The following is a 10653-nucleotide window of genomic DNA, read 5'->3' as shown; positions in this document are numbered from 1 at the left end:
TTATTTCAAGTCTCCACCTTCGATGTTTCAGTGAGTGTTGTCCGTGTTGCGTCTTTGCTCTACAGTTTCACTCGTTGTAGACCAACCAATCAGCGCGCAGCTCATCTATATATTCATGAGCATACCATAAAAGGAGAAAACCTAGCGTTTTTTCCCGGGACAAATTCACTGGAAGTATCGGGGCATAGAACAGCACCCGGGCCATTTTCAGCCCAACCAATGTTACATACCCTATTCGGAGACCTTAAGGAACAGTGTGAAATACCCCAAAAATCCAGTCAATCACCCCTTTGATCAAATAAGATGCGCTTTTAGCTTATGTTGTAATGAGTATCTGGCAGTTTTCAGAAATACAATTGGTGATTGGACAGCGAAGATATCAATGCAGGAGCCATGGGAGTTTAAGTTCCCATATTTGGACTGGTCCGGCTGGAAAGGGTGTGTACCTGCAAAGATGGCGGCGACGTCCAAACATGCAACACGCAGAGCCCCACCCCTCGCTCCTCGGCTTGAGGCAAGGATGTTTGATGTTGGTGGTATTGCATTTCCGATTAGGTACCCGACTTGTCCGGTCGATTTTTTTATTAACTCAAGTCAACATCTCCAAAACTATCTCCCCCAATATTTTTTGTTCTATTCTCGAGCCCGGCTCATACTACTAGCTTTTTCATTGAATAATTTTTGCTAAATTTGAAACCAATCTGAAATGGGTAAACCAGCACTCCATTTATTTTCTTTTGCCTGGAAATGTGCTCGCGGGTACGGACAGGGCACAAAAGGTAACATTAGCCGATCGCTAATTTACCTGGAGCTGAATGAGCACAAGGAGAAAGGGCTACAGTTGCCTGCCCTGCTGTAGCTAGTTTTACAAATAGTTGCACACATACATGACGGTTGTTTATAGAGTTTATTTCTGTTATTTTAAAGCAGATTTAACAATTTTGTAATGAACTTTATTATGTTCATGGCATGACAAACATAATTGTAGCCTAATATAATTAGTGATATTGTGGCATGTTAAGGCGTCATTATAGATTGTTGACATGTTCTTCTGGAGCAAAGTCAAAGATGAATAAATCATGTCTGATAACCACAATATTGTTATGGTCATGCAACGTCATGTCACACCACAATGATGGCATTAACCGGAACAGTAAGCTAGTAATAGTAAAGCAACACATCATCATAATAGTAACATATATAGGCCTATTTAACTGAGCTTGCTTTGCCAAGCTAGAACAACGACAGAGCTAGATATTCAAGTTTACAGTTTCTTTAATCCGACACAATACTTAAGCAGTCATACTAAAAACACGAAGCAAAAAGAACAACGTATATGTGGTGAGTCTGTCGTATGTGGAACGTATGTTCCATCTAGAATAGGCCTATATTTCTACAAAACATGTGAAAGGACTACTATACAGTACTAATAGCATTGATTTACGTAAAGTTCACATGATGTGAACTTTACGTAACTTTACCTTCTTGATCGGACTTGTACCCCATTCTGCCATTTTTATAACTCTCTCACACGCCCGCAACTGATTGTAAAAGAATGACGTGTACAGCTAGTTGTAGCGTATACTGTTCTGCCCAAGACCGGATGAGCTGGAACTGGAAAGATGGCGCGGTCCATTTCGCTCTCTCGCTTGCCTTACTGCGCACTTTTCATAGAAATTAATGGGGACGCCATCTTTAAAGAGCAGGCTTGGTTGGTCTACTGTGTATAAGTCTATGGCAACACGGCATGACGTATCGTTAACTTACAGTGACGTAACTTCGCATTCTCTATTGGCTACGCCACATTAGAATTCCATGCATTTCATCTTTGAAACATTCAAGACTTGCTATACACTAGGATGGCTGGGTGGTGATAAGAGGTTTGGGCCACAGATGGACTACTGTAAGTCGCTCAGGATAAGAGCGTCTGCTAAATGACTATATGTAAGTTTTCACTGATAATCAAACAAGCTGGCTGATAACAACTAATTAATTATTGTAATTTTGGATGACAATGTTAACAGGTGACTGATGAAGTGAATTTATTGTAGATTTAGGTGATAATGATCCATTGATTTATTGGATTGATTACCTGTTAGAGGGTTGTGAATAGTAGCCGTGTGTAGGAGGCGCCATTGACAGATTAATCAGTGGAGATTCTGATTGATCATTGATAGGTGAGTGGGGAATAGAGGCAGAGGACTGTGGAATATGTAGTCTCAATACTGAAGGAGGAAGGGTTCTGTACGTCCTCACAGGCCGAAGTCAAAGGTCAGATCGGACTTGCCCATCTTCTGTCTATAAACAGCATCAAACTTGTCATTCATTGACACAGTGAAGATGTCTTTCCACAGCCCCACACGACCTGCCATCAGTGTACACATAAACACACATACAATTACAGATTATTAATGCCATATTTCCTCCTCATACAGATAGGTTGGGAACCATTGTGTATATAACTTACCCTTGGTCCCTTGATGTTAAAACAATATGTGTACAGTCCTATTGATGAGCCAAATAGGCTGTGTGAGTTGTGTGTTAGCCCTGTCCAAGGCTTTAGGTTAGGGATCCATGCACTAAAAGATACATCAGATGGGAAAACAAGCAAGCATACAAAAATTATAAAAGGGACAAACAAATGAAAGGGAATAGCAGACAATTATAATGTAAAAATGTATGATAAAGGATCTATGTAAAATCATACTTTAAGAAAATGTAGAAAAATCATTACATATATTAGGCTTGAAGTGGAAAAGTGGTTGTGTTATCTTGTGTAAACAAGAGGTGATGTAGCAGAGCACTAGACAATTTTACTTTCATAGTTTGGGTAATAGATAAGGGTGTTCCCAACATTTCTATGAAATGGGTTCACTTATTTAACATGACACATCTGCAGAACAGGAAACAATTTCAAAATCAGTTTGACCTCTCACTGCTCTGGTCTACTCGGCATCCAGATCCAAAACCATGTCTAAAGTATTTTAAGGGATAACAGAGTGAGCTAAACATCTTCATAGACACTCTATAGGGACACAAACAATGCATTATGTAAGTGTTATTTAAATGTATTTTCCAGTTGACTCATTCACTGCTTAGATTTTAAACTCTAGAGCTAACACACAGAGATAACAGCTGTTTTAGCGGTTATTGTAGTTTAGTGAAACTAAATTAAACATTGTACAACAAAGTCAGTTATGAGCTTATTATGTAGGCTATTGTTTAGTGTAATTTAGTGGATTATTGACATTTTCACATAGTCTACTGTAAAGAGGGGTACGTCTTTGAAAATGAAGGTCAAACCGTTATTACATTTTAATTAGTGGTGGGCATAGATTAATTTGTTTAATCTAGATTAATCTCACTGTAATATTGGCGTTAATGTAGATTAATCTAGATTAAAATGGCTAATTTGAATTCCGCCGAAAGCATTCAGAATATGTGTGCTACCCAAATAATGACTAAAAGTAAGTCTTTGAGAACGGGTTTCTCAAGCCAGGTGGCACATTAGACCAGGAGCTCATCTCCTGTTTCCAAAATGCATCACAAACTGCTTGAGAAAGCTGTTCTACTATGATAATTGGAGATGAAAATAAATTATGTTCAATAAGATGTACTTGTGTTTATTAACTGTTTATTAGATTAGTTAGCTTGGCTGATAGAGCTGTGCTGACGGGCTTGCCTCGGTTGCACTCAAACATCGTAGTTTGACGACGACTCTTCCCCTGCGCTACATCAGTGCTTGGCCCGGCATCTTCCGCATTAGCTAAGAGATGCTTTGCGTTTAGGTGGTATTTGAGACTGTAAGAACTCCTACAGTAGCCTAAACTAATTCCGCATAGCACAAGGTGCAAACAACCTTAGTCTTGTCGAGGTTTCCATTGGGAAGTAAAGAATGTACAATACATTACAGCACAATTCTAGAACTGTAATCACCAGCTGCATATCGGGCACGGCACTATCTATAATCCCAGTTATTAATATGTGTGGCATTTTAATCACTGAATGCATCACAGGCACTGTGCACGAGTGAATATAACAACAGGAACAATGTTCGTACGACTTTATGAAGGATGCATGTCTTAAGGTTATGTATTGTGCTTATTAAAGTTATGTCTTATGAAACTTAGAAGTGTGCTCAGGCTTAAACATAGGGTCTCACACTGAGTGTGGGAAGCAGGCTGTTCTTTGTGTCTCTATCTCTTCATTTTCAGAAGCAACCTTGAAACCGGGTGGAGATGGCACCCAAGCAGGTGGGACGCGTAGGCAAGAACAACTCCCTGATGCACGAGAGAACAAGCTCAACCCTCTTTTCATCTTTCTGTTTTAATTACACTGTATATTATATTGCTGCGGCAGGGAAAGATAGCCAGTTGGACTTCGTGAACCAGCCAAAACTCTGTTGCGGGTAGGGAAACAGACAACCCCAGAGCTCTGTACTTGTTGATTTCCAACTGCTGCATTAAAGCTGATATTATCGGACCTCTGCCACTCCAGACCACCAGAACACAGATTTGTGTCATTGAATACCATCATTACATATTGGAATAGACACAAACATTTTGAATCCTTCAGAAGCTTCTTAAAAATACATTTTCCCTGAAGCAAACCAGGCGGCTTCATAGCTGCATCCATGTTAGCACGTCACGTTTGATGTGATAATTTCATACACAAGGCAAACACACAGGTTCGAAGACTCGTTCTCGCCCCCTACAGTGCAATTCGGCTAGGTATACATCCGCGCTAAAATATCAAGGTGAAAGTCATCATAGCTTGCGTAGTATAGACCCAGCTCCCAACCCAACTTTGAGAATAGATTAACGGCGATATTTTTTTTATCGCCGATAAGAGTCGCAGCGCGTTAACGCCACCACTAATTTTAATATTGTCATAGAACGCCCATATGACATGCCGATGCAAATGCAATTTGTATAATTGCATTCTCATTTGAATATAGTCCCCTATGGGCTTCAATATGTTAGTGTGAAAGAGTGCATGTGTGTGTGTATGTATGTATGTATACAGTAGAATAGAAGACACTGCAGTTTGCTGTGCACTGTCCGTTCAAATGGAGAAAGACTGCTTGAATCTAATTTTAATTTAAATGAGAGCTTCATACATTTTCATTATCTTAAGTGTACTTAAAATGTAATAACTATATTTATATATTGTAGCAAACCAGGAGAATCAGACCAGCCAATCCGGCACAGAAGGCAGGTCCATAGGCTTAGATTAGGGGAGGTGATAGAAGGAGTCTATCTGCCTCTTGAAATGCTGCAGCCAATTGGCACATGGCACTGGTCACACCTGCAGTCCATCAGGTGATCAGGGGAGGGCATAAAGGGAGCCAGCCCAAGGCCACAGGGGGAGACAAAGGACCAGAGACAACCCTGGAGGAGCGTTGTTCAGCAAAGAGACTGGCTGAAAAAGACTGACCTCTCGCTCTGCTTTTAACCCCTGCAGGACCACACCCCATGAAGGTCAACAGACCCCGGACGGGAAGCATCCTGATTTAAAGTTTATCCCACTACCCTTACCCTGAGATCCGTTATTAAAGGACAATCTAAGTTAACACCAAATGTCTATGAGTCCTATTTCATTGTGAATCGGGCCTTCAAGTCCCCTGGGTTGCTACAATATGTATTGACAACTTTAATTATTGTGTGTTTGGACTTTGTAACTATACTGTCCTATGGTGGCTGACAGCCACCATGCTATTTCATTGGACATACCGTCATCATCACAAACAGAAAATGGCATGGTAAAATGCATGGTTACAAACCTGAAACTAGTGTTAGAAGTCACAGAACTATCCATATTCTTCCAACAGATTTATCTACCCATGTTTTATCTGTTAATACCCCACAGATGAAACTGGCCCTTCTAAATGTTAGATCACTAAATAACAAAACATTCCTAGTTAATGATCTGGTCAAAGAAAACAACTTAGACTGCATCTGTCTAACAGAAACCTGGCTAAACAATGACACGGCAACAGCAACTTTGATAGAAGCGTGTCCGCCCGATTACAGCTTTCACCAAGTTTCAACGACATCAAAAAAAGGTGGAGTAGTCGCAGCTATTTTCTCCTCTAAACTGTTGTTCAAAATCACTGAGCTAGGTGAATTCAAATCATATGAATATCTTGCTATAGAGCTCAAAACCGAATCAATACTTTTTGTTATTATATATCGGCCACCCAAGCACTCGCCAATATTCATACAAGAATTCTCTGAACTATTATCACTATGTGTCACTAGATATGACAAAGTAGTTTTAAACGGAGACTTAAATATCCAAGTAAATAAAAAAGCAGACCCAAGAACTATTGAGCTCTTAAATCTCCTTGACAGTTTCAATCTAACTCAACACATAACAGACCCAACACACCGGCACGGAAACACACTAGATCTAGTGATAACAACTGGACTAAATATCAATAATATTTCAATAACTGATCTACCCCTCTCAGACCATCATTATATACTTTTTAATGTGGAAATTATCCTAACAAAAATCAAAAAAGAATTCTTAGTCCATAGAAGATATTTAGACGATACAGCTATGATGACATTTTCTGAACAATTTGCTCTATATGAGCCGACTTACCATGATTGCTCTCTGAATGAAATGGTAGAGAACCTCAATGATGCACTATTATCTGTGTTAGACTCTGTTGCACCACTGAAAACCAAAAAGAAGTGTACAAGCAGAACCTCCCCATGGCTGAGAAATAAAAATGTTAGTGAAACGAAAAGAAAATGCCGTGCAGCAGAGAGAAAATGGAGGAAAACAAAGATCACTATCCACTACAATATCTACAAAGATACACTAACCACCTTTAACAAAACCATCCGTCTAGCAAGGAGAGAATATTTCTCCAACATTATTACAGAAAATGCCAGAAATTCCAGAGTTCTTTTCTCCACCATTGACCAGCTGCTAAACACTGTCCCTGCCCCACCTCCATCCTCAGCAGTTAAATGTGAAGAGCTTGCTTTGTTCTTCAAGAACAAAATAACTTTGATTAGAGCGAGTATTATTAATAGTGGGGTCGAAACTTACATCAGTAGATTCTGCAACATAACCATGAGCACATTTACCTGTATCACACTTAGTGAACTTTCCAAAATTGTCAGCGAATCTAACTCCACAACCTCAGATATTGATCCTATACCCACAACATTCTTTAAGCGAGTGTTTGATAGTGTCTCAGGTCCGGTGCTAGAGATTATAAACACATCCCTTAGAACTGGCGTATTCCCAGATGCCTTCAAAACAGCTGTTGTAAAGCCCCTATTAAAGAAACCCAAAATGGATAACAGTCTACTTGCAAATTACAGACCAATATCAAACCTCCCATTTATTAGTAAAGTACTGGAAAAGATAGTTTTAGTCCAATTACATTCTTTTCTTGAAGAAAATAACATCCTGGAAGTCTCGCAGTCAGGTTTCAGGAAATGTCACAGTACTGAAACTGCTCTCACCAAAATAATTAGCGACCTCAGACTAAACTCTGATGCAAATAAAGTCTCTATCCTTATCCTGTTAGATCTCAGTGCAGCATTTGATACAATTGATCACGACATCCTAATCAATAGACTGGAAAAGCTTATTGGGTTCACGGATAGTGTATTGAACTGGCTGAAATCATATATTACAGGAAGGAAGTTTATGTTAGTTTAGGTGACCATAGGTCCAAGAAACATGAGAACTGCTACGGGGTTGCTCAAGGAAGCTGCTTAGGTCCATTACTTTTTTCTCTTTATATGTTACCACTCGGCGACATAATCAGAGAACATAACATAGATTTCCATAGCTATGCGGATGACACACAACTATATATATCCACTGAACCCAACGATGCAACGGCCATCAATTCCATTACAAACTGCCTGTTGGCAATAAACAAATGGATGAATGATAACTTTCTTAAATTAAATGAAGACAAAACCGAAGTCCTACTATGTGGCCCCAAATCCAAAAGAGAGATGCTTATTAAGAATCTTGGAGGCTTAACCCCCTGTCTTAAACCAGAGGTGACGAGTCTCGGTGTAATCCTGGACTCAGATTAGAATTTCAACTCTCACATTAATAAAGTGACCAAAACAGCTTTCTTTCACCTGAGGAATATAGCAAAGGTACGACCATTCATAAACCAAAATGATGCAGAGAAGTTAATTCATGCTTTTATATCCAGCCGGCTGGACTACTGTAACGCACTTTTCACTGGTCTTCCCAAGAAAACCACTGAAAGACTACAGCTCATTCAAAATTCTGCAGCTAGATTATTAACCAAAACTAAAAGGAGAGAACACATTAGTCCTGTCCTAGCTACTTTACACTGGCTCCCTGTTACCTTCAGAATTGACTTTAAGGTTGTTTTCCTCACATACAAAGCTCTACACGGACAAGGACCTAGCTACATTGCTAACTCCTTTATAAACTACACACCAGCTAGAACACTGCGATCATCAAATGCAGGCCTATTAGAGGTCACCAGAAGCAGTCATAAGAAGATTGGTGATTCGGCCTTTGTCAATTACGCCCCAAAACTATGGAACAAATTACCCATAAATATTAGGGAAGCTAACACTCTAGACATTTTTAAAAGACAGCTTAAAACCTACCTTTTTACCGAAGCATTTAAGTAATTTTATCTCAAAAGGGTTTTCCTACTTTTTAAAGTTGTTTTCTCTCTTGAACAGAGATTTTATTGGGATTTTTATTATTGTTTGAATTATTTATCACTTGTATTATTGTTTTTATTGATTTTATGTAAAGCACCTTGAGCTACAATTCTTGTATGAAATGTGCTATATAAATAAAGTCTTACTTACTTACTTACTTACTTTAAATATAATATGTTTTGCTAGGGTGTACAGTGAATGCCACAGTGTTCTTAAGAGACGCTCACTCACTTTCTCTCTCCCCCCACCCTCTCAATGTTCTGCACATGCTATGGCTCATTTTCCCAACACATGCAGGCTCTGGTGTAGTTCAACAATACACCAGACAATGTATGTGATATGAGCCTTGGATCTGGAGCTGGATGCATGTGTCAGTTCCATGTGTGCAACTATGGCCTACTTTGACAAGGCCTCCACTGTAAACCTCCATTACATTCTGTAATGTTGACCTATAATGGCCCCCTACACTCTACCACACATTTGTTTGGGCAAGATAAGAGATTTGAAACACTCGTTCAAATATTTTCCACTTCCTTCCTCTCTATGTATATTGAGCACTGACTACATTTCTTTCACAATGAATACACCCTTCTTCATTGTCATTTTTTCTCCTTCCTCACCCCTGCAGATGGAGAGGGCCTCTGAGTTGCAGCACTGCTCTATGAGCTGATTACAGCTCTCCACCATTCCCTCCAGCTGGGCTTTGTCACAGGACACCCCAAGGAACCTGACCAGCTGCTTCACCAATGTCCCCAGGTCCTGCAGAGGAGAGGAGATAAATATTTACATCAGTAAACATTACCATATAGAGACAGAGTTACATAGTTTTTTCAAAATACATACTATGTCACATAAGGTTAATGGCTGTAAATCTCTGTTAAGCTACAACTGTGTTATCAAGGAAACAATGTACAGGTCCCTCTGTCCATCTATCTACTGATTCAGTATGTTCAGTTCCCTGGATCGCAAAGTGTGAGTGTATTGGACTCTGATCACAGTTCCGTTTTCCTTCTACAGAAACAGACTGTCTTTGTTGTAAAGTGCTAACACAACAGCTACCATATATACATATGTTGGACTCACCTGTGTGCTAACCAGGAAGTGAACAGGGTGTGTGCATTCACTTAACTACATTCAGTAATCATTTTATTAAATGAAGTCGACACAGTTCCAATAGATCCAAGTACGTAAGTTCAAGTAAAAATTATAGTACCCGCCTACTCAATCCTAGAAAAAAACGTTCTGGAGGACCAGTTGAAAGTTTGTGTTTCTTTGCATTACTAGATTGATAAACACAGATTATGTAAAGGGACTTTTGGAATGGAACACAGTAGTATTGATTATTATAGCACACAGACAAATCCCATGTAGAGAAACACTGACAGGACAGGATCATGGTAGTTGTTCCACTGTTGATTATTTGGAAATTATGAATGTGATCAAATTGGATGGTTTTAGGAGTAGACAATACTTGGGCTGGAGATAGAGGTGTCAAATAAAAGTATTTCTGAAGTGGGGTTACACAGGCATGAAATATTGAGGTTGGAGGTTTAATATCTACAGTGGCTCATTGCTGCCAGACACTCAAATAAATAGTTATAAAGTTATAATTAGATATTTTCTCGTTATATGTACTCAAATCACTTTGGCTCAAACCTTGCAGCCCAAAGTGGATAAGGTGTCTGGCTGATCTCAAACAAGTCTAAACTCATACGGAGGGTTACATCAATGATGTTGAGCGAAAGGGAGCACGATATGCTTAGCCCTTGTGTTATCTTCGGGTCATTCTGACCCATCAGTCATTGTGACCCACCGTCGTATTGCGACGAATTTACTGCATACAAAAACAAAGTTAAGCATTTTCTTTTAACCGTTGGGCTGTCTCAGACCCCCCACATTGCAAAGGTTAAAAGAAAATACTTTTTATTTGTTTTTGTATTGGGTAAAATTGGGTAAACACAAC

General features: G+C 39.4%; 1 protein-coding gene across 2 annotated transcripts in view; it reads right to left on the bottom strand.

Annotated features, from left to right (window-relative positions):
* Positions 1-893: 893 nt before the first annotated feature.
* sult4a1 (sulfotransferase family 4A, member 1) overlaps positions 894-10653 on the bottom strand; it is a 175766-nt gene continuing 166006 nt past the window's right edge. For both annotated transcript variants that reach the window (XM_067254646.1, XM_067254647.1), the window contains 2 exons: positions 9311-9449; positions 894-2365 (listed from right to left, as the gene is read on the bottom strand). In XM_067254646.1, the coding sequence (XP_067110747.1) occupies positions 2253-2365; positions 9311-9449 (252 nt within the window). In that variant the 3' untranslated portion in view covers positions 894-2252. The remainder of the gene's footprint in view (positions 2366-9310; positions 9450-10653) is intronic.

This window comes from Osmerus mordax, chromosome 17 (genome assembly GCF_038355195.1).
Source record: "Osmerus mordax isolate fOsmMor3 chromosome 17, fOsmMor3.pri, whole genome shotgun sequence".
NCBI classification, from domain to species: domain Eukaryota; kingdom Metazoa; phylum Chordata; class Actinopteri; order Osmeriformes; family Osmeridae; genus Osmerus; species Osmerus mordax.
This window is presented reverse-complemented; position numbering and strand designations above follow the sequence as displayed.